The 26,523-nt window shown below is 43.2% G+C and overlaps 2 protein-coding genes across 2 annotated transcripts in view; one reads left to right on the top strand and one right to left on the bottom strand.

Annotated features, from left to right (window-relative positions):
• The window catches only part of pbld (phenazine biosynthesis like protein domain containing), a 4,687-nt gene extending 3,353 nt beyond the window's left edge, over window positions 1-1,334 (top strand). The window contains exon 9 of the mRNA XM_084170988.1: window positions 180-1,334. Coding sequence (XP_084027114.1) covers window positions 180-292 — 113 coding nt within the window. The 3' untranslated portion in view covers window positions 293-1,334. The remainder of the gene's footprint in view (window positions 1-179) is intronic.
• Window positions 1,201-26,523, bottom strand: dna2 (DNA replication helicase/nuclease 2). The gene is made up of 23 exons (XM_084170906.1): window positions 26,160-26,523; window positions 15,073-15,129; window positions 13,807-14,879; window positions 13,512-13,685; window positions 12,624-12,807; window positions 12,378-12,526; window positions 11,562-11,693; window positions 11,194-11,422; window positions 10,945-11,062; window positions 7,683-7,836; window positions 7,375-7,569; window positions 6,727-6,960; window positions 6,439-6,555; window positions 6,214-6,323; window positions 5,946-6,055; window positions 5,104-5,325; window positions 3,814-4,007; window positions 3,228-3,317; window positions 2,881-3,088; window positions 2,580-2,669; window positions 2,114-2,296; window positions 1,779-1,925; window positions 1,201-1,572 (listed from the first exon to the last, which is right to left on the bottom strand). Exons 1-23 carry the CDS (start codon window positions 26,187-26,189, stop codon window positions 1,519-1,521), a joined length of 4,254 nt encoding a protein of 1,417 aa, XP_084027032.1. The 5' UTR covers window positions 26,190-26,523; the 3' UTR covers window positions 1,201-1,518.

Genomic DNA, 26,523 nt, shown 5'->3' with positions numbered 1-26,523 from the left:
TGGGTAATGTAAACAGCATTGCAACATGGAGATCAAATTCCATTGCACAGAACCCAAACAATTTACAGATATTGATGGACAGGTACATCTTGAGTAGAATAAAATCTAATAAATAAATCACGTAAACATAATTCAAAATAACTACCACTAACACACTGCATTCTCCTCCTGTGTGACAGCCTATCAGTGCTCCAGTCGTGGTGGGGAGCTGGAGCTGGAGCTACGGGATGATGGCAGACTGAATATCGCTGGCCAGGCTGTAACCGTCCTGCAGGGGATTCTAACTGTGTAGAGGCTAAACTGTTCACGTTGTAGACCTAGCAAAATAATCTGTAGACCTAGCGGTGGCTACAGATTATTTGAGTTTGAGATTATTCCATTGTATCAAGTTGTTAGTCACTTACATTTGTCATTCAAATTTAAATGTTGGCTCTATACTCCAGTATTTTGAATAAGAGGCGAAAATACAGAATGTCACCTTTAATTTGAGGGTATTTTCATACATATTGGTTTTACCATTAAAGGAGAAGTTCAGTTTATTTTTACCAAATCTGTATTTACGTCCTTTTAGAAACAGCAACGCTCTCAGTATAGTGATACAAGTCTTTAGATGTTGTACACATGAAATTGTGTAATTCCGAACTTTATCTGCAACGTTATAGACCATTTTGTGCGACTGAGTGGTTCCCCTGATCTAGCGGTGATGTTTCTCCATGTAGCCTGCACACACAGAAAAGTATGGCTCGAGTTGCAATTTAACGTTGCGGATAAAGTTCGGAATGACAATTTCATGTGTACATCTAAAGACCTGCCTCACTATATACACTCCGAGAGCGTTGCAGTTTCTTAAAGGACTTATTTTTGTGTTTTTGGAGCTTTTGTTAATGTTTTATCTAAGCTCTGGCAATGCAAAACGAGCATGAAGAAGTGTATCGCTGGTTAGGGTACGTTTCTGAAAATCAAGTGAAATCGCAAAAAGTGTCTGGACTCTTCTATAACTTTGGCCATTTACATCCAAAATGCAGATGATTTGGTCCCAATAAAGAGAACTTCTCCTTTAAGACAAAAGCCCTTCATGAATCTAGTCCCTCCCATTTGAAGTAGTCAGAATTAGAATTTTAGCTTCATTTTCCTAATACATATGGTGAGGACTGTATTTCAACAGTCTGTAATTTTACTGACTGGGACAGGAGAGGGAAACAAAATGTACAACACTTAAAATGATTTATTCACATAGAAAATTACAAAATGAATGTCAATATAACATGTAAATGGTGCGTGTACTTCAACTTTCGAATGGTCACATTCTGTTGTAATAAAAAGCGTTAAAACAATGACACAACATAGCTGCGATGGATTCTTGTTAAATAATTTCCAAAAATCTAGCATACTATCAACTATTTCAAGTAATTTTTCAAGTAATCAATATTGAGGAATCGATTCATTGCTTGATCAGTCTGAAGACTGATTTCCTGTTGGTGAGTGGAGGAAAGGCACTGTTCTACCTCAGATGTCCTGTCACAGGTGCATGATGGGTAATACCTCATGGGCTGCTGGAGGGAGCTGGAAGACGTGGGCCAGTTAAGAAAAACATCCTGAGTGGATTGAACAGTAATTATTATCAATCATCAAACAACAACTTAACACACGTTGTTTAAACCAGAAAAAATACTGATCTCTATACAACATAAACATATCATAGCACCTCTACAACATCCATTCACCACTGTATTTCTCTCAACCATGGTTAAGGCCATGCTGGGCAGTGTAAAGGATATCATGTTTTCCTGTGTGAGGTGGCTGAGGAGTTTTTCCAGGGGGGCGTAGCGGCGCAGGGTGGGGGCCGAGCCCACCATGAGGAGCTTGTGTTTAGCTCTTGTGATGGCCACGTTCAGCCTCCTCCAGTCCTTTAGCAGCTCACCCAGCTGGAAACAGACCACGTCTCACACAAATCAAAAAGGTAATGACGCATACAACATGTCCAATTTATATACAAATAACTAATGTTGAAATTTGCTAAAAATCTGTTGTAACTATCCATCCAAAAATGAGGTACTTTGACCAAGTAAAAGTTCAGATCTCAAGAGACATGGTCGGTTTAAGGTCCACTCACGTTGCCTTCTGGGTGACTCCTGACGAAGGAAACGATGATGACGCTCTTGTCGCGGCCCTGGTACTTGTCCACAGTGTTGACCTCCACAGTGCTGAAGGCTGGCCCGGCTAGCAGGCCTGAGATGGCCTTCAGCTGTTGTCTGTAGGGAGCAATGACCCCGATGTCACTGGCCCTGCACCCAGCCTAGTAGAGCACGAGGGTATAACAGGTTAGTTAGTGTAGTTCTACCTCTACATGGATCAGTACAGAGCAAGCACAAAACAGAGCACTGAGTGACATTCTGAACCAAAGGGGAACAAAGAAATTGACATGGAAGCAGTGACAGATTACTGCATACTTCCTTCAAGACAGTTATGCTGTTCTGATACACAGTACATAGACTCACAGCAATGACAGAGATTGTATGTAAAGCAGATGAATGAATTGAAATGTGTGTACTTCATTTGACTTTTTTTGAAGCTCCCACCTTCAGTAGCAGGCTGACTATGCCGTGCACCAGAGCAGCTTCTGTCTGGTTGCTGATTCCCCCCTTGTCAACTGTCTCCAGGGCTGGAACCTGCCAGACAGAGCAGCAGTGAGGCACTCAAAGGAGGGGCATGCATATACAGGTCCAATAACACAGTTACACACATATACACAATACACACGTCTAACAAACCACACTTAAATGCTTATTTAGGTTTGTGGAGTCATGTAAAATATAGTCAACAAAATAAAGAGGAGTATTGTAAGAATACAATTGGCGTGAGAGAGAGCGAGAGACTGACCTGGGTGGTGTCCAGGAAGCAGACAGGGTTGAGGGGCTCCAGAGCTGCCTGGACCCAAGCCAGGTCCTCCGGCCGGCCCAGACCCAGCGCCAGCTCCCTCTGGACAGAGCCCTGGGAGGGCAGGGTCAGCATGGCGCTGGCCGTCCGCTCTGAGCCACACTCCAGCCTCCCTCCATACATCAGAGTGTTACTTAGGGACATTATTTTACTGTGGGGGACACCAGGAAATGAGTGTAAAAACGTAGGGTGTGACGAAAGAAAACAGCAACCTTTGAGAAAAACAGATTGACGTTGAAATGTTAAATGTTGAAATAGTTGAAATTATTTTGTAAGGAAGAATAACCCACCTATTCATCCTGTACTGGACGTTCAGCTGGACTACAGCCTCACGGTTACGCTCGAGACGCTTGAATAGGCTCTCGTCCATACCCAACGACCTGATGACGTAAAACATTAGAAACAGAGAGGAAACTCTACTCCAAGAGTCCACACTCTTATGGTAAGTTTAGTTTCATCGACCCTGAGGTGGGGTAGGTGGTGGGAGTTTATCTACTAGGGCTGGGAATTGCCAGGGACCTCACAATACAATATTATCACGATACTTTGGTGCCGTTACAATATGTATTGCGATTCTATATGTATTGCAATTCGATACTGTGATTTTTTTGAGAGTCGATGTTCCAAACATTGCTCACCATATATATGTCTGCTGCAGAGGGACAAGAGAGAGCCATGAGTTTTTATCAGTCATGGAAATAAAACAAATTGGCTACCTATTTAAAAAGACGGAGAACAAGCTATGAAGGAAAAATACTGGTGTTTTGGTGAAGGTACAGCAATCTAGAGCAAAAATTATATTGCGATATTGTCAAAACGATAATATCCCGATATGTAACTGTATACATTTTTGCCCCATCACTAGAATCTACTCACCTGGCCTCTGTGTTCTGGACAATTGGGGGCAGCTGTTGGTGGTCCCCCACCAGGACAAAGCGCTGGGCATAGAACAGGGGCCCAAGGCACACTGGCTGACTGATCTGGGACGCCTCGTCCACAATGCAAAAGTCAAAACGACGACGGGAGAAAATGGGGTGCTTTACACCCATGCACGTGGTGGCCACCACCAGCTATGGAGATGAGACGGGAAAGGTTATGAGAGACTGAAAATTACATTACGTTTTTGTATGAGAACTGTAGTCTCTGAATGGTTGTGGTCAGCCATCTTCTGAGAGTCAATTTGAACAATTCTAGATCATGGATAGGGCTGTGCCGGTCATGAAACTTTGTCAGCCGGCAATTGTCAAGCAAATAACTGCCAGTCTCACGGCAGTTATCTTCCCCAAACTTGAAACTCACGCGCTGCGTATGTATGCCAGTTAGGCTCTACACCTGTTGTAAAGCGGAATAATGTGCTTAATTTTAAGAAGTTATTTGGCCAGTTTAGTTGTGATACAAACCTTATCAAAACATATAGGCCTATGGGTATGATTTCAAAAAGTTACAAAAAAAGGCATGTGCTGTTTCTTGCCTTACTGCACATGCTGGGCTTCAGTCACAAGTGATAATATATATTCACAAGTGATAGGCTAATATTGAAATTTGTTTTGATTTAGAATGGACCTTTATCATGCACCTGTATCGAAACAGGGGGCAAAAAATGATGTCATCTATGCACTTAAATAGTGAATGGAAGACGTTTTTCCCGTGGTTCATTTTCATGCCAGCCAGGTAGGCTATTCTCCTGTTGTAAAGACAAGCAATGTGCTTAATATTAGGAAAGTTGAGAAATAAATATAGTAGGCCTAGCCTATAGAAAGCTGATGGGATCCTCCTCTTTTAAATTAAGGCCATCACTCGGTTTACTCATGCAATTGCATAGCCTATAGAAATGTTGCGCAACGAGGTCATGTGTTTGATTAGATTAGATTAGCATTGATTTCAGAGTGATTAGAGGAACAATGGAGTGCGGAGTACTAGGCAGTTAGCAAGTTTGGTAGGCTACTAATGACCACCAGCAGCATCAGAGCTTGGAGAAGCCTAATTACCGTGACTAAATGGTCACATGGAATTTGTCTGCAGTCATGACTCGTGACCGCCGGTGTGGCGGTAATATGGTCACCGTAACAGCCCTAATCATGGAACTGCTCTTCCTAAGCCTGGGTTAAGTGCAACATAGTTGGGTGGCAGAGCATCTCTCCTTTATGTTGGCTCTATCCCACTCACCTCCTTGTTGTAAAGATTCTCCAGCTCAGGGAGTGTGTGGATGCCATTGGCCCGACACCTCTCCTCTGTGTAGGCCAGGATGTCTGGGTGGACCTTCTGGGCCCGGCCCAGACGCAGGAAGCCCACCTTGAACCTCCGGAGCTTTAGCAGGATGTTGTCCACAGCAGAGTGGGTGTAGCTGGTCAGCAGCACACTGAAGCCACATGCATGGAGAATACGCACCTGAGTAAGGACAAAGAGAAGGAGGGAGAGTCAACAACCTTTCATTCCAATGTTGATCATCACATTCACACATACATACATTGCACGTAAATTCACTCTGGCTATCTACTCCGATTTCAGAGCACTCTCGTCTGGGTGTGCCATAGCGCAGAATAACTGATGAATTTGCGAACGCTCAACACCCGTTGAATATGTCCGGTGTCAGTAAACGTCAGCAAAAAAGCGTAATTAAATTGTTGCCAGCAGCACAGTTACAGTCACCAACACTCAGGATAAAATGATAACTGCCTAACCAGCTCAGCTAGGGCAAGTAAAATGGTCAGAGTGAGGTGTTCTCTCATTTGTGTCTCGAATTAGCTAGCAAGCTATCCAACTTTAGCCAGTTAGCTTGGGTGCTTGACTGCCGTTGTCAGGTCAGAACGCTTGGATCAACCCTACTCCTCAGCCAGAGCTTCCAGTGTGCGCTCTGATGCTCCGAGAGCGAAAGGCTCTGAATTTACGAACAGACAATCTGACAATGCTCTGAATTTACGAACGCCCAGAGTGCACTCTGAGCACACTCTGGCACTCCAGATTGAATTTATGAACACACCCAGGGAAATTACAAACATCGCTCTTACCAGTGTGCATATAGTGGTGGTTTTCCCAGTGCCGGGCATCCCAACTATGAGCGTATAGTCTTTGGAGAGCAACACCTTTTTCATGGCCTGTTTCTGAGGTTTGTTGAGCCCTGGGACAGAGATGAAAGACCAAGTTAGTGTTATAGTTCACTGAAGAGCTTTGAAATTAAGTTAGCATTCAAATAAACTGGTTATATAAAAAGGTAGCAACTAAAGTGAGACACAAAGGAGAGAGAGAGGAACAGGGTTAACCAATCAGAGGACCCACCTTTCAGGATGTTGGCGACTGTGTCCTTAGCTTCCCTGGGCAACACACTGCTGAGGTTGTCTATAAACTGAGGAGGGCGGAAATCCACTATCAGCTCCCTTAGTCTTTCACTGCAAAGGGGAGGTGAAGCCATGAGTTATTACCTATTATTAAACAGAGGTATGATGTTCCATTTTTTTTATTTTCTCCATAGTTTTCCATTTCAGGCAGTAGTACTGAACAGACCTTGGAAGAGAGCTTTCCATCAGCTTGGAGAGGTTGACCAGATGGGTGCTCAGTCCCATTACCCCTTCGTCCTGGTCCAGTCGGAACACAACGTCAGAGGAACACTTTGAAAGGTCCCTATGGAGATGAGGGGGAAAACAGCTTCAACTTCAGAAGACACACACACAAATGGCAAAAAAACGAGCTAAAACATACATATACATACACACACATATAAAAAAAACTCCCTAAACATCCCATTCCCAGACTCCCATAGTGTTTTGAGAGACATTGATACTGCCATCTTACCGATCCAGGGAGCAGCTCACTGCAGTGCTGCTCACGTCTGTGACGTATCCAGCTGCCACACCGATTAGCCGCAAATCATGGTCGCTCACCACAATTCTGTCGCCAACAATCAACCCAGTCACACCCTGTTCCCTGCCACGATGGCGCTCAAAACGGTGGATATAAACACTGTCTGACTGGTTCTTCACTGGGCCAATCAGATGCATGTTTCCCATACACCCCCCACTCTTCTCCCTGGAAACCAAGAACAGATTAGACAGCGGTTCCTAACTTTTATTTTTTCAGCACTTTTAATGTCTTAGCGTTCAAATTTAGAGTACATTTTATATCAGTGAATGTAACAGATTAAATACCTATTATTACAGATGGATGTTTGTTAAACTATTTACATAGTGAAAAGTAATGTACAATTGTTTATAAAATAATTATAGTGCCCCAGCCCCCCCCATTTATTTTATAGAAATAATTGCGGACCACAGGTTGAAAGCCACTGAATTAGACATACGTTATTGATCCTGTCATTTCCAACACTATATCAGCTCACATGTCAATGCTGACAGTTCTGTAAGTCACATTGGATAAACACATCTGCTAAATGACCACATTATCCGATAGGATTGGGCTACAAAGACAAGATTCCTTCCTGACCTCTCTTGGGCAGACTGCAGCCAGATGTTGTGCCGGCCTCCCTTCCTTTCCATGGTGTGGGTCTCCAGGGCACAGAGGAGCAGCCAGTGGCTGAAGTAGAGCAGGTGGGCCTCTCTCAGGTGCTCACTCTCCTGCTGCACCAACGACTGCTGCGCATCACTGGAGTAGTAGCCTGGAGCCCTGCTCTCAACGGCCCTGTGCGCACACAAGTCAGTTGATTTTTAAGGGCATCAAGTTGCTGTCATCCTAAATCTCCTATCAGCATATAAGTACAAGTAGTTGTCCCTCTGGAAGGAAGGTAGTTGTACCGGTCATAGAGAGCACAGTTCCTGATCTGGGGACACCACTTGCAGGCCTGTCTGTCTGTGATGATCCCTGGCAGAGGTGCCATCCGTGTCTGGCCCTCCTCCTCCATGCTGTTGCCAACGTGATGCGCCAGCGTGTTCCTTAATTTCAACAGCTCTGACAGAGAGAGAAAGAGAACGAGTCAACTACAGTGCCTTGCACAAGTATTCACCCTCCTTGGCATTTTTCCTATTTTGTTGCATTACAACCTGTAATTTAAATTGATTTTTATTTGGATTTCATGTAATGGACATACACAAAATTGTCCAAATTGGTGAAGTGAAATGAAAAAAAGAACTTATTTCAAATAATAAATAACGGAAAAGTGGTGTGTGCATATGTATCCACCCCCTTTGCTATGAAGCCCCTAAATAAGATCTGGTGCAACCAATTACCTTCAGAAGTCACATAATTAGTTAAATAAAGTCCACCTGTGGGCAATCTAAGTGTCACATGATCTCAGTATATATACACCTGTTCTGAAAGGCCCCAGAGTCTGCAACACCACTAAGCAAGCAGCACCATGAAGACCAAGGAGCTCTCCAAACAGGTCAGGGACAAAGTTGTGGAGAAGTACACATCAGGGTTGGGTTCTAAAAAAATATCCGAAACTTTGAACATCCCACGGAGCACCATTAAATCCATTATTAAAAAATGGAAAGAATATGGCACCACAACAAACCTGCAAAGAGAGGGCCGCCCAACAAAACTCATGGACCAGGCAATGAGGGTATTAATCAGAGAGCCAACAAAGAGACCAAAGATAACCCTGAAGGAGCTGCAAAGCTCCACAGCGGAGATTGGAGTCTCTGTCCATAGGACCACTTTAAGCCGTACACTCTACTGAGCTGGGCTTTACAGAAGAGTGGCCAGAAAAAAGCCATTGCTTAAAGAAAATAATAAGCAAACACGTTTGGTGTTCGCCAAAAGGCATTTGGGAGACTCCCCAAACATATGGAAGAAGGTCCTCTGGTCAGATGAAACTAAAATTGAGCTTTTTGGCCATAAAGGAAAACGCTGTGTCTGGCGCAAACCCAACACCTCTCATCACCCCGAGAACACCATCCCCACAGTGACGCATGGTGGTGGCAGCATCATGCTGTGGGGATGTTTTTCATCGGCAGGGACTGGGAAACTGGTCAGAATTGAAGGAATGATGGATGGTGTTAAATACAGGGAAATTCTTGAGGGAAACCTGTTTCAGTCTTCCAGAGATTTGAGACTGGGACGGAGGTTCACCTTCCAGCAGGACAATGACCCTAAGCATACTGCTAAAGCAACACTCGAGTGGTTTAAGGGGAAACATTTAAATGTCTTGGAATGGCCTAGTCAAAGCCCAGACCTCAATCCAATTGAGAATCTGTGGTATGACTTAAAGATTGCTGTACACCAGCAGAACCCATCCAACTTGAAGGAGCTGGAGCAGTTTTGCAAAAATCCCAGTGGCTAGATGTGCCAAGCTTATAGAGACATACCCCAAGAGACTTGCAGCTGCAAAAGGAGGCTCTACAAAGTATTGACTTTGGGGGGGTGAATAGTTATGCACGCTCAAGTTCTCTGTGTTTTTGTCTTATTTCTTGTTTGTTTCACAAAAAGAAATATTTTGCATCTTCAAAGTGGTAGGCATGTTGTATAAATCAAATGATACAAACCCCCAAAAAATTCATTTGAATTCCAGGTTGTAAGGCAACAAAATACGAAAAATGCCAAGGGGGGTGAATAATTTCGCAAGCCACTGTATGGAGGTCCTGTCTCAAAAGAAATCAATAAAAACTAAGTTCCCCATAGAAAACAAATTCCATATACAGTGCCTTCGGAAAGTATTCAGACCCCTTGACTTTTTCCACATTTTGTTATGTTACAGCCTTATTCTAAAATGGATTAAATAAAAATCCTCAGCAATCTACACACAATACCCCATAATTTATTAAAAATTAAAAACAGAAATACCTTATTTACATAAGTATTCAGACCCTTCGCTATGAGACCCGAAATTGAGCTCAGGTGCATCCTGTTTCCATTGATCATCCTTGATGTTTCTACAACTTGATTGGAGTCCACCTGTGCTAAATTCAATTGATTGGACATGATTTGGAAAGGCACACACCTGTCTATATAAAGGTCCCACAGTTACAGTTCATGTCAGAGCAAAAACCAAGCCATGAGGTCGAAGGAATTGTCCGTAGAGCTCCGAAACAGGATTGGGTTGAGGCACAGATCTGGGGTAGGGTACCAAAAAATGTCTGCAGCATTGAAGGTCCCCAATAACACAGTGGCCTCCATCATTCTTAAATGGAAGAAGTTTGGAACAACCAAGAATCTTCCTAGAGCTGGCCGCCCGGCCAAACTGAGCAATCTGGGGAAAAGGGTATTGGTCAAGGAGGTGACCAGGAACCCAATGGTCACTCTGACAGAGCTCTAGAATTCCTCTGTGGAGATGGGAGAACCTTCCAGAAGGACAACCATCTCTGCAGCACTCCACCAATCAGGCCTTTATGGTAGAGTGGCCAGAAGGAAGCCACTCCTCAGTAAAAGGCACATGACAGCCTGCTTGGAGTTTGCCAAAAGGCACCTAAAGACTCTCAGACCATGAGAAACAAGATTCTCTGGTCTAATGAAAACAAGATTTAACTCTTTGGTCTGAATGGCAAGCTTCACGTCTGGAGGGAACCTGGCACCATTTTTCAGCGGCAGGGACTGGGCGACTAGTCAGGATGGAGGCAAAGATGAACAGATCAAAGTACAGAGAGATCCTTGATGAAAACCTGCTCCAGAGCGCTCAGGACCTTAGACTGGGGCAAAGGTTCACCTTCCAACCGGACTACGACCCTAAGCACACAGACAAGAAAACAAAGGAGTGGCTTCGGGACAAGTCTCTTAATGTCCTTTAGTGGCCCAGCCAGAGCCCTAACTTGAACCCGATCGAGACCTGAAAATAGCTGTGCAGCAATGCTCCCCAGCCAACCTGACAGAGCTTGAGAGGATCTGCAGAGAAGAATGGGAGAAACCCCCCAAATACAGGTGTGCTAAGCTTGTAGCGTCATACCCAAGAAGACTCGAGGCTGTACATCACTGCCAAAGGTGCTTCAACAAAGTACTGAGTAAAGGGTCTGAATACTTATGTAAATGTGATATTTCCATTTTTAATAAATTAGCAACAATTTCTAAAAACCTGTTTTTGCTTTGTCATATGGCACTGTACATCTTTTTGTGATAAGGGCTTACCTCTTCTGTCCATGTGGTTCCCGACTATAGGATGCATGTTGCCAGTCTTCAGGTAGAGCAGGAATCCTGCCTCTGCATCACTGCGTCGCTCTAAGCTCATCAGCGTGTAAAGGATGACCTGGACAACAACAATAGTATTTATTGGTTTGAGCACTGTTGCAGCCATATTGCATGGATGGTTCATAAAGCTCAGTATTTGCTATCTGACTGCCACAGACTGTGTGTGTGTTCGTTCCACTGGTGCAGTACCTGGCTGTGGTGTTCAATGGAGTTGGACTCTTTGCCAGTCTTCAGCTCCAAAGGCATTACCCTGTTGAGTGGAGGCCTGCCCCTGCGATGAATACGCACCCCTGCCGTCACGTCAATTTTCCCCTTCAGGCCGAAACGTGGCGACCAAATGTTTTCCTCGATGTCCACAAAGTCTGTGACAGTGATGCTGCATGCTGAGTCCTGCCTGCTCAGTGCCCCGTCACTTGGCCTGTGTGTGGGGAGCACCAAAAATTTTTTTATGACAGTCTGTCAAAGATTATTTTTTCTTTTTTAAGATATAGAATGGAGAATCAAATTCATTTGTCCAGTAGACAGAGTTAGGGGTGGGGTGAGTTGGTACTACTCACAATTTGAGAGTTAACAGTTTCTTGCCTGCCTGTGGAGAGGTGTGAAGGTAATCTCTGGCCCATTCTGTCAGTGCAGGCAGGTACTCCCAAATCTCCTGCTTCATGTCCTCCTGAGTCAGTTTCAGGGTGTACCTATGAGGGGGATGGAGAAGAATCACAATAAAACCCACACTTAAAGCTGCAATATGTAACTTTTTGGGCAACCAAATTCACATAAAATTGTGGGTTATAGATATGTCATTGAAAGCAAGTCTAACAAGCAGTACATTTGTTCAATGTGCGCTATTTCTAGGCTTCCCGTGCTTAAGTTTTTGTGTCTTTTACTTTCGGTTTTGTTCACCAGCTTCAAACAGGTGAAAATACAATATCTTTGGATATGGAAAATATATTTCCCAGCGGTTTAGATGGTACAATGATTCTCTACACTATACTTGCTTGTTTAGAATTTTAGCAACCAGGAAATGGAGGTGCAATTTCTGCATATTGCATCTTTAAAGGTATACTTCGGAATTTTGGCAATGAAGCCCTTTATCTACTTCCCCAGAGTCAGATGAACTTACAGATACCATTTTTAATGTCTCTGCATCCAGTATGAAGGCATGCTAGCAGTTAGCAATTGCGCTGACGCTAGTTAGTAACTTCCTTCAAACTGCACGCAGAGACATACAAATGTTATCTACGAGTTCATCTGACTCGGGGGAAGTAGATAAAGGGCTTCATTGGGAAAATCCTGAAGTATCCCTTTAACATTTCCTAAGAAACTCCCAATATCAATGTATGAATTATGATGGTATGGTATAGCATAATGACTCTTACATGTCTCCCAGGTAGTTGGGGCTGAGGAGGGCTTGGTTGGCCAGCAGTTGCAGCCTTTCCATAGAGAAGTCTCCAGACATTGCAGCTTTCTGGAAGATTTCATGAACTATCGTACCGTTCAGCATCTGTTTGGAGCCTCCGTCGAAACTCTAAGGCAAAGGTGAGGATTACATATCATTATAACAAGGTCGGTCAATCAATTCATAAACAGATAGACGAACTTAGCCTGGTATTTCATGGCCATACCTTGAACATTTCTCCCAGCACGGCCCGTCTCATGCAGCGGATCCCGCTGGCGATGCTAGTGCCAGATATGAGCACGTCAGGGAGAAGCACCAAGAATCCTGACTCCCTGTCTATCAGCCAGATCCCTGAGACACATTGGCCCTCCAGGTGAACCACATCACCCCTTGACACTGGTGTCGACTCCCTAGAGAAGGCAAGACATACTATTATTTTCACATGATCTATATTGTCTGTCTGAAAATAAACTTGAGCAATATTACCCAGAATCATGTACCAACATGTGCAAAAAAATATATTGAGGTTGATACACCTAGTGTACAAAACATTAAGAACACCTTCCTAATATTGACTTGCAACCCCCCTTCTGCCACCAGAACAGCCTCAATTCGTCAGTGCATGGACTCCACAAGGTGTCGAACGCGTTCCACAGGGATGCTGGCCCATGTTGACTCCAATGCTTCCCACAGTTGTGTCAGGTTGGCTGGATGTCCTTTGGGTGGTGGACCATTCTTGAGACACACGGGAAACTGTTGAGCATGAGTAAGCCAGCAGCGTTGCAGTTTTTGACACAAACCGGTGTGCCTGGCATCTACTACCATACCCTGTTCAAAAGGCACTTAAATATTTTGTCTTGCCCATTCACCCTCAATGACACACATACACAATCCATGTCTCAAGGCTTAATTTTTTTTTTTTTTTACCTGTCCCCTCCCCTTCATCTATACTGATTGAAGTGGATTTAACAAGTGACATCATTAAGAGAACATAGCTTCACCTCAATACACCTGGTCAGTATGTGTCATGGAAAGAGCAGGTGTTTTTAATGTTTTTTCCACTCATTTGGGTATATAAAATAATTCAAAAATAATGTATTGTGCAGAAAATTACCATCCATCCTTCAGAATGCAGATCTCAGTAGGATGGGAGGTCTTGGAGGCAGTGATGGTCAGATGTTTCTCCACAGAGCCACGATCACCATGGACCTCCTGCACATCTAGTATCCAGTAGCGGTTGTGCAGCCCAGTGGTCAGAATAACATGGTCTGGGATGCCTTTCCTTTTACTGGTTAGTGAAATAAACAACAAAAAGGGTCATTTCTTCAAATTTCACTCCATACCAGGAAAAAGGCATTTCAGGCATATAAAAAAGTCTATGCCTAGTAAGTTAGATGTGCTCATCATACCCAGCATTGGATTTCTCCTTCTTAGTGTTACTGAAGCTCTCCTCCATTTTGTCGTCAAACCAGTTGTCCTCCAGCCCCTCCAGGTGGTCTTCTGATGATGTGACTCCTTTCCCGTCAGTGCCACAGTCTCTGACAGCACTGCTTTCAACTTCCATTAAGCTCTTATTGGGATTGGGTGGACACGGAAGTCTAGTTTTTCCATTCCTGACAGGGACACTACTAGGCTTCTCACAGCTAGGAGAGATCACATGCCCACCGCTTGTATTCAAGTCTGTGGGGCAGCTATTGTATTCTGTGGCGTCTTTCTGTTCTGTAATGACAGTAAAAGCACACTCCTCTTCACATTCACTCAAGCTGCTGGGGAGAGAGCTCTCATTAGAGGACAAGGACAAAGCTCTTTTGACAGACAGTGGCTTTAATGATGGCACTACGTTTCCCATCTTCTCCTTGGCTCTTGATGTCAATACACTGCAACCTTCAAAGAGTATCTGATCAGCCTTGGATGTCTTTCTGCTATTCACAGCTTTGCCAACTAGGCCTGTGCCCTGCTGGGATTTAGTACCTTTGGAGTTTTGAGTGTCACCAATGACCTGCAAGCATTCGCTCAGGAAGTCCTCTCCATGGAGGAGAGACTTCTGCAGAGGGCTAATGAAGGGCCTCTTTACTGGTATGGTTTTGGGACGCTTGACAACCTGCACGTCATCGGGACTTAACAGTCTTTTCACAGAGCAACGCTGCATGCTACTGTTCTTGGTGCCCGTCTGTACCTGGGGTGGGGGACTGATCTTACTCCTCAGGGAGAACATAGCTGCCTTGGGAGAATTTTCCCTTATTAAGCTGCCCCCTTTGGAGCGCGGGCTGCGGCAGATAGGAGAGAGATGCCCACCTTCAGGCCTGCTGGCAGGGTGAGAGGTTCTGATCTGGCTGTCGGGGGTCTCTGGGACAGATAAGGGGTCAAAAGAGAGGGGAGAATTTTCAATGCCCCCCAGGACACTGCGCTTGTTAGAGGTGACATTTGAGGAGTCTGTCTCAGTTATGCTGCATATAGTTTTCTTTGAGGGAGGTGTTGACTCCTGAAACCAAGGTCAGACTTAAGTTTGTCAACAATTCTACACAGAGTGAGGATAATTCAATAAGAAAGAGTAAAGGCGTCAGCATGCTCACATACTCACTTAAAAAGACCTTAGCTCGATAAAGGAGAAAAAAGCAACAATAATACCGTTTGTCCATTGAGACAAAATAGTCAGAAGATAACTCAAGACTCACCTTGAGCTTCTTCGGGTAGAAAAATGAAGAGAGTGTCTTCTGATGGCCTCCAATTACCTGGAACAAAGTACAGCAAATTAGCAGAGAGACTTTGTGGTGTTAGGGGAAAGGGGGATACCTAGTCAGTTGTACAACAATGCATTCACTGAAATGTGTCTTCCGCATTTAACCCAACCCCTCCGAATCAGTTATTATATTGTAATGAGACAAAATATCCACAGGAAAGTATTATTAAACAGACTTGGTAAAAAACGGGTACTAGTGCATTCATATGTCTATCACCTGAAGCATGTGCACAAACAATTAAAAACATGTATTTACATTGTGTGCGCATGCTTCAGGTGAAATCTGAACGTTTTTAAAAGGTATGTTGGGTTATACTTTTCCTGTGGACATTTTATCTCAAATTTCCAGCAGCATAAGGAACAACCACCCAGACAACCAGTAGAGGAAGTAACTAAAAGTATGACAATATATCTAGCTAGCTACTCCCGAAAGGTCGCTGATTCGAATACCCGAGCCGACAAGGTGAAAAAAATAACATTCGGTTAAATGCCTTGCTCAAGGGCACATCGACCTAATTTGTTCCAGGGGCGCCGTACTACAATAGTGACCCTGTACAACAACACATTTCACTGCACCTATCCGGTGTGACTATAAAAATATACAATGCATTCGGAAGGTATTCAGACCCCTTGACTTTTTCCACATTTTGTTACGTTACAAGCTTATTCTAAAATTGATTCAATTGTTTCCCCTCAATCTACACACAATACCCCATAATGACAAAGCAAAAACACGTTTAGAATTTTTTGCAAATTTATAAATAAACAGAAAAATCACATTTACATAAGTATTCAGACCCTTTACGCAGTACTTTGTTGAAGCACCTTTGGCAGCAATTACAGCCTTGATTCTTCTTGGGTATGCTGCTACAAGCTTGGCACACCTGTATTTGGAGAGTTTCTCCCATTCTTCTCTGCAGATCCTCTCAAGCTCTGTCAGGTTGGATGGGGAGCGTCGTTGCACAGCTATTTTCAGGTCTCTCCAGAGATGTTAGATCGGGTTCAAGTCCGGGCTCTGGCTGGGCCACTCAAGGACATTCAGAGACTTGTCCCAAAGCCACTCCTGCGTTGTCTAGGCTGTATGCTTAGGGTCGTTGTCCTGTTGGAAGGTGAACCTTCGTCCCTAGTCTGAGGTCCTGAGCACTCTGGAGCAGGTTTTTATCAAGGATCTCTCTGTACTTTGCTCCGTTCATCTTTTCTTTAGGAAAATTTGGCGCCGGACAACATGACGGGGAAGACTTTAATTTACCGGACATTTTAGAAATTTTACAGACATCCGTATGCATTCAGAGCCGACCTGGCGCAGCCAGTGACATCAATAAACGAGGCCAAATGAGACATTAACAAATGACAAAAACACTATTCCTTGTGTTTCAATGTGTAGCATACGCAAAACTTGAGACTTTTTTTTTGGCTACTTTCCTAAAATACTAATTGTCCACCTCAAGGTTCAGCTGTCAGAGATTTGAGTACTAAATGTATCAGGGCATTGCATGCATAGTCCTATAGGCTTAGGTGTCCACTGTATGAGATGTACACTACCAGTCAAAAGTTTGGACACACCTACTCATTATTTTTTACTTTATTTTTACATTGTAGAATAATAGTGAAGACATCAAAACTATGAAATAACACATATGGAATCATGTAGTAACCAAAAAAGTGTTAAACAAATCAAAATATATTTTATATTTGAGATTCTTCAAATAGGCACCCTTTGCCTTGACAGCGTTGCACACGCTTGGCATTCTCTCAACCAGCTTCATGACGTAGTCACCTGGAATGCATTTCAATTAACAGGTGTGCCTTGTTAAAAGTTAATTTGTGGAATTTATTTATGATGTAACTGGCTCTCATGAGGACCACCACAGGAATGGAAGACCCAGAGTTACCTCTGCTGCAGAGGATAAGTTAATTAGAGTTACCAGCCTCAGAAATTGCAGCCCAAATAAATGCTTCACAGAGTTCAAGTAACAGACACATCTCAACATCAACTGTTCAGAGGAGACTATGTGATTCAGGCCTTCATGGTCGAATTTCTGCAAAGAAACCACTACTAAAGGACACCAATAATAAGAGATTTGCTTGGGCCAAGAAAAACAAGCAATGGACATTAGACTGGTGGAAATTTGTCCTTCGGTCTGGAGTCCAAATTTGAGATTTTTGGTTCCAACCGCTGTGTCTTTGTGAGATGCGTGTGGGTGAACGGATGATCTTCACATGTGTATTTCCCACCGTAAAGCATGGAGGAAGTGGTGTTATGGCGTGGGGGTGCTTTGCTGGTGACACTGATTTATTTAGAATTCAAGGCACACTTAACCAGCATGGCTACCACAGCATTCTGCAGCGATACGCCATCCCATCTGGTTTGGGCTTCGTGGGGCTATCATTTGTTTTTCAACAGGACAATGACCCAACACACCTCTAGGCTGTGTAAGGGCTATTTGACCAAGAAGGAGAGTGATGGAGTGCTGCATCAGATGACCTGGCCTCCACAATCCCCCGTTTGAATACTTTTTTCCTCAATCTACACACAATACCCCCTAATGACAAAGCAAAAACAGGATTTTAGAAATTTTTGCAAATCTGTCATAAAAGATATCCCTGAAATATCACATTTACATAAGTATTCAGACCCTTTACTCAGTACTTTGTTGAAGCACCTTTGGCAGCGATTACAGTATCGAGTCTTCTTGGGTATGACGCTACAAGTTTGGCACACCTGTATTTGGGAAGTTTCTCCCATTCTTCTCTGCAGGTCCTCTCAAGCTCTGTCAGGTTGGATGGGGAGTGTTGCTGCACAGCTATTTTCAAGTCTCTCCAGAGATGTTTGATCGGGTTCAAGTCTGGACTCTGGCTGGGCCACTCAAGGACATTCAGAGACTTGTCCCGAAGCCACTCCTGCGTTGTCTTGGCTGTGTGCTTAGGGTCATTATCCTGTTGGAAGGTAAACCTTCACCCCGGTCTGAGGTCCCGAGCGCTCTGGAGCAGGTTTTCATTAAGGATCGCTCGGTACTTTGCTCTGTTCATCTTTGCCTCCATCCTGACTAGTCTCCTAGTACCTGCAGCTGAAAAACATCCCCACAGCATGATGCTGCTACCACCATGCTTCACCGTAGGGATGGTGCCAGGTTTCCTCCAGACGTGACACTTGCCATTCAGGCCAAAGAGTTCAATCTTGGTTTCATCAGACCAGAAAATCTTGTTTCTCATGGTCTGAGAGTCTTTAGGTGCCTTTTGGCAAACTCCATGTGGGCTGTCATGTGCCTTTTATTGAAGAGTGGCTTCCTTCTGGCCACTCTACCATAAAGGTCTGATTGGTGTAGTGCTGCAGAGATGGTTGTCCTTCTGGAAGGTTCTCCCATCTCCACAGAGGAACTCTAGAGCTCTGTCAGAGTGACCATCGGGTTCTCGGTCACCTCCCTGACCAAGGCCCTTCTCCCCCGATTGCTCAGTTTGGCCGGGCTGCCAGATCTAGGAAGAGTCTTCTTCCATTTAAGAATAATGGAGGCCACTGTGTTATTGGTGGGCATCTCTCTCCTATCCTGTCCCGGAGCTCAACTGACAATTCATTCCACCTCATGGCTTGGTTATTGCTGTGACATGCACTGTCAACTGTGGGACCTTATATAGACAGGTGTGTGCCTTTCCAAATCATGTCCAATCAATTGAATTTAGCACAGTTGGACTCCAATCAAGTTGTAGAAACATCTCAAGGATGATCAATGGAAACAGGATGCACCTGAGCTCAATTTCGAGTCTCATAGCAAAGGGTCTGAATACTTATGTAAATGTGATATTTCCGTTTTTTATTTTTAATACATTTGCAAAAATGTCTAAAAACCTTTTTTCGCTTTGTCATTATGGGGTATTGTGCGTAGATTGATGAGGATTTTTTTTTATTTAATCCATTTCAGACTAAGGCTGTAATGTAACAAAATGTGGAAAAAAGTAAAGGGGTCTGAATACTTTCCGAAGGCACTGTATAGCCTATATCTATAAAGGAAGAGAAGCTTCGGCCTAACCCCAGAGAGATATGCCGTTGCATGTTACAACACCGACATGCAATTATTTATGTCAGGTGGCTACTGCATCTGCTATACAGATAGAAGTACAGAAGGAGGCTAATTCGTTAATTTTAGATCCAAATATTTTTCATAAAATATAAGCATTATATTGTTAGATTATAGGAGTAACTCTGGTAGGCCTGAAACAGACTTCCTCACCTCAAGTTCAATTGTTAGTCAGTTGGAGCGCCAGATCACACTGCCTTCATATTATAGGCCTGCAGTAGCTAAATAATAGCCATACCTTCACAAACGTTTATACATTGATTAGGGTAATATCAAAAGTAAGTCAAGCCATTGTTTATAGGTAAATTATATAAACTGGGTGGTTCGAGCCTTGAATGCTGATTGGCTGAAAGCTGTGGTATATCAGACCGTATACCACGGGTATGACCCAAAATATATTTACGTTGGTAACCCGTTTTTAAAAGCAATAAGGCACCTCCGGGGTTTGTGGTATATGGCCAATATATCACAGCTAAGGGCTGTGTCCAGGCACTCCGAGTTGCGTTGTGCATAAGAACAGCACTTAGCCATGGTACATTAGACATATACCACACCCCCTCAGGCTTTATTGCTTAAATAATGCCCTGTTTACATCGTGACGCATTTCATTATGCCATTCAGCATGTACACCTCCTCTGGCATTTTTGCTTAAATATGATCAGAACATAACATGTAAACCAGGGAAAAAACATTACCCTGCCCTGTGCCCAAAAAAAAAAAAATAACACACACAACCCTCCCCAAAGCTGAAAAAAAAAAAAAAAAGTTTGACAACCCTTGGACCACCCCTCCCCCCAGTGAATTTCAATCTGTCGCTTACTGTTGTAGTTTTGCACAGATCCACACAGTTATGGGTGCCTCTATCGACAAAACTCCACTTCCCGAGTTAGGCTTACACACAGGTGCTCGGAGCACGCAACATAGCTAATTAGCAAAGGTGGTCGCCTCTTTTCTTCTGTAAACAAGCACTGTAAAATTGAGAAATGGCCATGTGGGAACACTGGTGTGTATCATTTATTTGTGTATGTACAGTGAGGGAAAAAAGTATTTGATCCCCTGCTGATTTTGTACGTTTGCCCACTGACAAAGAAATGATCAGTCTATAATTTTAATGGTAGGTTTATTTGAACAGTGAGAGACAGAATAACAACAACAAAATCCAGAAAAAACGCATGTCAAAAATGTGATAAATTGATTTGCATTTTAATGAGGGAAATAAGTATTTGACCGCCTCTCAATCAGAAAGATTTCTGGCTCCCAGGTGTCTTTTATACAGGTAACGAGCTGAGATTAGGAGCACACTCTTAAAGGGAGTGCTCCTAATCTCAGTTTGTTACCTGTATAAAAGACATATGTCCACAGAAGCAATCAATCAGATTCCAAACTCTCCACCATGGCCAAGACCAAAGAGCTCTCCAAGGATGTCAGGGACAAGATTGTAGACCTACACAAGGCTGGAATGGGCTACAAGACCATCGCCAAGCAGCTTGGTGAGAAGGTGACAACAGTTGGTGCGATTATTCGCAAATTGAAGAAACACAAAAAACTGTCAATCTCCCTCGGCCTGGGGCTCCATGCAAGATCTCACCTCGTGGAGTTGCAATGATCATGAGAACGGTGAGGAATCAGCCCAGAACTACACAGGCGGATCTTGTCAATGATCTCAAGGCAGCTGGGACCATAGTCACCAAGAAAACAAATGGTAACACACTACGCCGTGAAGGACTGAAATCCTGCAGCGCCCGCAAGGTCCCCCTGCTCAAGAAAGCACGTATACATGCCCATCTGAAGTTTGACAATGAACATCTGAATGATTCAGAGGAGAACTGGGCGAAAGTGTTGTGGTAAGATGAGACCAAAATGGAGCTCTTTGGCATCAACTCAACTTGCCGTGTTTGGAGGAGGAGGAATGCTGCCTATGACCCCAAGAACACCATCCCCACCGTCAAACATGGAGGTGGAAACATTATGCTTTTGGGTGTTTTTCTGCTAAGGGGACAGGACAACTTCACCGCATCAAAGGGACGATGGACGGGGCCATGTACCGTCAAATCTTGGGTGAGAACCTCCTTCCCTCAGCCAGGGCATTGAAAATGAGTCGTGGATGGGTATTCCAGCATGACAATGACCCAAAACACACGGCCAAGGCAACAAAGGAGTGGCTCAAGAAGAAGCACATTAAGGTCCTGGAGTGGCCTAGCCAGTCTCCAGACCTCAATTCCATAGAAAATCTGTGGTGGGAGCTGAAGGTTCGAGTTGCCGAACGTCAGCCTCGAAACCTTAATGACTTGGAGAAGATCTGCAAAGAGGAGTGGGACAAATTCCCTCCTGAGATTTGTGCAAACCTTGTGGCCAACTACAAGCAACGTCTGACCTCTGTGAATGCCAACAAGGGTTTTGCCCCATAATACTAAGTCATGTTTTGCAGAGGGGTCAAATACTTATTTCCCCTCATTAAAATGCAAATAATTTATAACATTTTTGACATGCTTTTTTCAGGATTTTTTTGTTGTTATTCTGTCTCTCACTGTTCAAATAAACCTACCATTAAAATGATAGACTGATCATTTCTTTGTCAGTGGGCAAATGTACAAAATCAGCAAGGGATCATACTTTTTTCCCTCACTGTAATATATATATATATATATACACACATACACAGTTGAAGTGCACCAGTCCCTCCTGCAGCAAAGCACCCCCACAGCATGATGCTGCCACCCCTGTGCTTCACAGTTGGGATGGTGTTCTTCAGCTTGCAAGCGACCCCCTTTTCCCTCCAAACATAACGAAGGTCATTATGGCCAAACAGTTCTATTTTTGTTTAATCAAACCAGAGTACATTTCTCCAAAAAGTACGATCTTTGTCCCCATGTGCAGTTGCAAACCGTAGTCTGTCTTTTTTATGGCGGTTTTGGAGCAGTGGCTTCTTCCTTGCTGAGCGGCCTTTCAGGTTATGTCGATATAGGACTCGTTTTACTGTGGATATAGATACTTTTGTACCTGTTTCCTCCAGCGTCTTCACAAGGTCCTTTGCTGTTGTTCTGGGATTGATTTGCACTGTTCACACCAAAGTACGTTCATCTCTAGGAGACAGAACGCGTTTCCTTCCTGAGCGGTATGACGGCTGGGGGATCCCATGGTGTTTATACTTGTGTACTATTGTTTGTACAGATGAACGTGGTACCTTCAGCCGTTTGGAAATTGCTCCCAAGGATGAACCAGACTTGTGGAGGTCTACAATTCATTTTCCTGAGGTCTTGGCTGATTTCTTTGGATTTTCCCATGATGTCAAGCAAAGAGGCACTGAGTTTGAAGGTAGGCCTTGAAATACATCCACAGGTACACCTCCAATTGACTCAAATTATGTAAATTAGCCTATCAGAAGCTGTTTTCCAAGCTGTTTAAAAGGCACAGTCAACTTAGTGTATGTAAACTTCTGACCCACTGGAATTGTGATACAGTGAATTATAAGTGAAATAATCTGTCTGTAAACAATTGTTGGAAAAATTACTTGTGTCATGCACAAAGTAGATGTCTTAACCGACTTGCCAAAACTATAGTTTGTTATTAAGAAATTTGTGGAATGGTTGAAAAACGAATTTTAATGACTCCACCCTAAGTGTATGTAAACTTCCGACTTCAACTGTATGTATGATATATATATATATATATATATATATATATATATATATATATATATATATATAACCATTCAAAAGTTGAGTCACTTAGACATTTCCTTGTTTTCGAAAGAAAAGCAACTTTTTTGTCCATTAAAATAACAAATTGATCAGAAATACAGTGTAGACATTGTTAATGTTGTAAATGGCTATTGTAGCTGGAAACGGCTGCTTTTTAATGGAATATCTACATAGGTGTACAGAGGCCCATTATCAGCATCCATCAGTCCTGTGTTCCAATGGCACGTTGTGTTTGCTAATCCAAGTTTATCATTTTAAAAGGCTAATTGATCATTAGAAAACCCTTTTGCAATTATGTTTGCACACCTGAAAAGGCAGAGTTGCAAATAAGCCATATCTCAGACTGGCCAATAAAAAGAAAAGATTAAGATGGGCAAAAGAACACAGACACTGGACTTTTTCTTAGCAACTCTGCTTAGGTCAGCATCCCGGAGTCGCCTCTTCACTGTTGACGTTGAGACTGGTGTTTTGCGGGTACTATTTAATGAAGCTGCCAGTTGAGGACCTGTGAGGCATCTGTTTCTCAAACTAGACACTAATGTATTTGTCCTCTTGCTCAGTTGTGCACCGGGGCCTCCTACTCCTCTTTCTATTCTGGTTAGAGCCAGTATGCGCTGTTCTGTGAATGGAGTAGTACACAGCGTTGTACGAGATCTTCAGTTTCTTGGCAATTTCTCGCATGGAATACCCTTAATTTGTCAGAACAATAATAGACTGACGAGTTTCAGAAGAAAGTTATTTGTTTCTGGCCATTTTGAGCCTGTAATCGAACCCACAATTGCTGATGCGCCAGATACTCAACTAGTCTCAAGGAGGCCAGTTTTATTGCTTCTTTAAATCAGCACAACAGTTTTCAGCTGTGCTAACATAATTGCAAAAGGGTTTTCTAATGATCAATTAGCCTTTTAAAATGATAAACTTGGATTAGCAAACACAACGTGCCATTGGAACACAGGACTGATGGTTGCTGATAATGGGCCTCTGTACGCCTATGTAGATATTCCATTAAAAAGCAGCCGTTTCCAGCTTAAATAGCCATTTACATCATTAACAATGTCTACACTGTATTTCTGATCAATTTGATGTTATTTTAATGGACAAAAAATTTGATTTTCTTTCAAAAACAAGGACATTTCTAAGTGACCCCAAACTTTTGAACGGTAGTGGTAGAAATAGTGTGATATATATATATATATATATATATATATAATTATTATTTTTAACCAAATACAAACATACACATACTTACAGCAACTTACAGATGCACACAATTAAGTGATAATGCCCGAGAAGGCGGTGTTTGGAGGTAATATTGGCACGGTGTTGTTAGGCCTGATACGAAGTTGAGGGCCGGCAAACCGTGCCAATATATCCTCCAAACACCAGCTTCGAGGGCATTATCACTTTTATACAATGGGTTACCAACATATTCAAATAATGATTTACATATTTTCATTAAAACTGTTATTTTGATGAATTTATTCATACTATTTCATCCTTCCACAAGATATAGTCCCGACAAATCTAGGGTTGCTACCCAAGCCGGTCGTTCGTTCTATCGGTTCGGTTGCCAGAGACGCGACCCAGTCGTTCAGTCTTTTTGTTCTGTATGGACGCTTCCCAGTCATTCGTTCTAAATGTTCCATTGCCATACTGGTTGGCAACGTTCTTATCCCTTGCTTGCTAGCTAGCCAACTACGGCTAACTTACAGTCAAGTCAAACAGTGCAGCCAGAATAACAACAGTAGCTGCATTTGCATTTGTTAAAGCTGTTTTCTAGTGATATTTATTTGGACACATCCATAACAATAAGCTAATGAGGCGCGATTTCAACTGGCTTAGAAAATGTGCTCTTGGGGCCTCCGAGCGGCGTAGCGGTCTAAGGCACTGCATTGCAGTGCTTGAGGCATCACTACAGATCCGGGTTCGATCCCGGGCTGTGTCGCAGCCGGCCGCGACCGGGAGACCCATGAGGCGGCGCACAATTGGCCCAGCGTCGTCCGGGTTAGGGGAGGGTTTGGCCGGCCGGGATGTCCTTGTCCCATGGCTCTCGACCGTCGCCTCTCCCGAGTCCGTACGGGAGTTGCAGCGATGGGACAAGACTAACTACCAATTGGATATCACAAAATTGGGGAGAAAAAAGGGGTAAAAAGTACAAAAAATAAAGTGCTCTCTCGTCAGGACACTTATTCAGAGGAGCTAGCCAACAACACAGCAAACACAATCATTTCAAACTGAAGTTAGAAACACTGCAATCTAGCTGCACTTCGTTTCATTTGACCTTTTATCAATTGACATTTCTTTGTAATAATCCATGAAAAACAATGTCAGCTGATTCATGATTTCGACTGGCTGAGAAGCGCTGCCTGCCTGCCTGTCTCATGCTGACTCCCGACATGGTCATTGCTATGGGTCAGCTGGGGATCGAATTTGAATATTGAAACAATGTTGCAAATGTCAGCAAGACAAACAGCAAGGTTTATACAAATCTTCGCTGTTGAAAATGAAATGTTAGTCTAAAAGAAATTTGAGATAATGTCTAGATGCTTTTCATTGTGGAGATCAAGTTTATAAATTACTGGGTTGATGAGACAGTGGACTGCGCAGTCAGATGGAACAGAGTAAATAGGCATTTTAATGTCAGATTTAGCCAGTGGTAATTTGTGGAATAGACACCGGCTGGAATGCGGTTTTAACCAATCAGCATTCGGGATTAGACCCACCCGTTGTATAAAAAATGACTACATCTCCTATGCCCAGACCCGCATACTCACACCACCATTACTAGTGCCTGCATTATTTTTTGGCCACATGGCCTTAAATTGTACAAATTAGCTTTTCTCGGTTGGCCATCAATAATACATTATTCGATTTTTCCATTGTGTTAATGAAGGCGGATTTATTGATTTTAATATACGTTTTTTCAACCTAAGAGAATCGTCCGGCCCATTGGGTATCTCACTACACCCCAATGTTTTGAAATATGCAGGTGTGTCTTAACCGTTTGTTTTTTGAAAATGATTTCTTAATGATATGAAAGCAGGTCCTTATGCTTACAAAACCATACCCCAAGTGACGCGTGTTAATGTTCAGATTGAGCTTCGGGGCTCTTAACAAAACTCCCCCACACAGAAAATGACTTAGTCCAATGACTGACTTAGCTATGTGTAATGTATTGGAACTGAGAGCTACTTATTAATGTGACAGCTATTACTTTTACATGCATCATTAAGGGAGCAAATACTCACAGAGTTCTTCTTCAACTTGGTCCTCTGCATTGTAACGTTAGAGATCTGACGACTTGCAGGTGTGTTTAGAGGATAGCTAACTTAGATGACTAGCTATAGATAGCTGCAGCTAACCTGAGAGGCTAAATTACTTTAGCTAACGCGTCAACGTTATTGGTTTTAGTCAAGGCAAGCTTACATGTTTCGTTAGCTAGATCCTTGCTGGAAACGTATCACTTCACTAATCACATATACATCTCAAATGCCTACCGGTTAGATATATAATAGGTAGCCAACAAAGTCAAAAGATTTGACTTGGCTAGCCAGCTAGTTCAGGTTATTTCATTCGTTGTCAGCAGTGCTTTTCTTGTTATTTTTCGCGCTA

Source organism: Coregonus lavaretus (assembly GCF_964263955.1).
Source record: "Coregonus lavaretus genome assembly, chromosome: 1".
NCBI classification, from domain to species: domain Eukaryota; kingdom Metazoa; phylum Chordata; class Actinopteri; order Salmoniformes; family Salmonidae; genus Coregonus; species Coregonus lavaretus.
This window is presented reverse-complemented; position numbering and strand designations above follow the sequence as displayed.

Excerpts from the sequence above, each read along its gene's own strand:
- dna2 (XM_084170906.1), bottom strand. The coding sequence starts at position 26,189 with ATGCAGAGGACCAAGTTGAAGAAGAACTCT. Across the intron at positions 12,808-13,511 it reads TGCATTCTGAAGGATGGATG|GGAGTCGACACCAGTGTCAA; the intron begins GTAATTTTCTGC and ends TGCCTTCTCTAG. Across the intron at positions 4,008-5,103 it reads AGAATCTTTACAACAAGGAG|CTGGTGGTGGCCACCACGTG; the intron begins GTGAGTGGGATA and ends TCATCTCCATAG.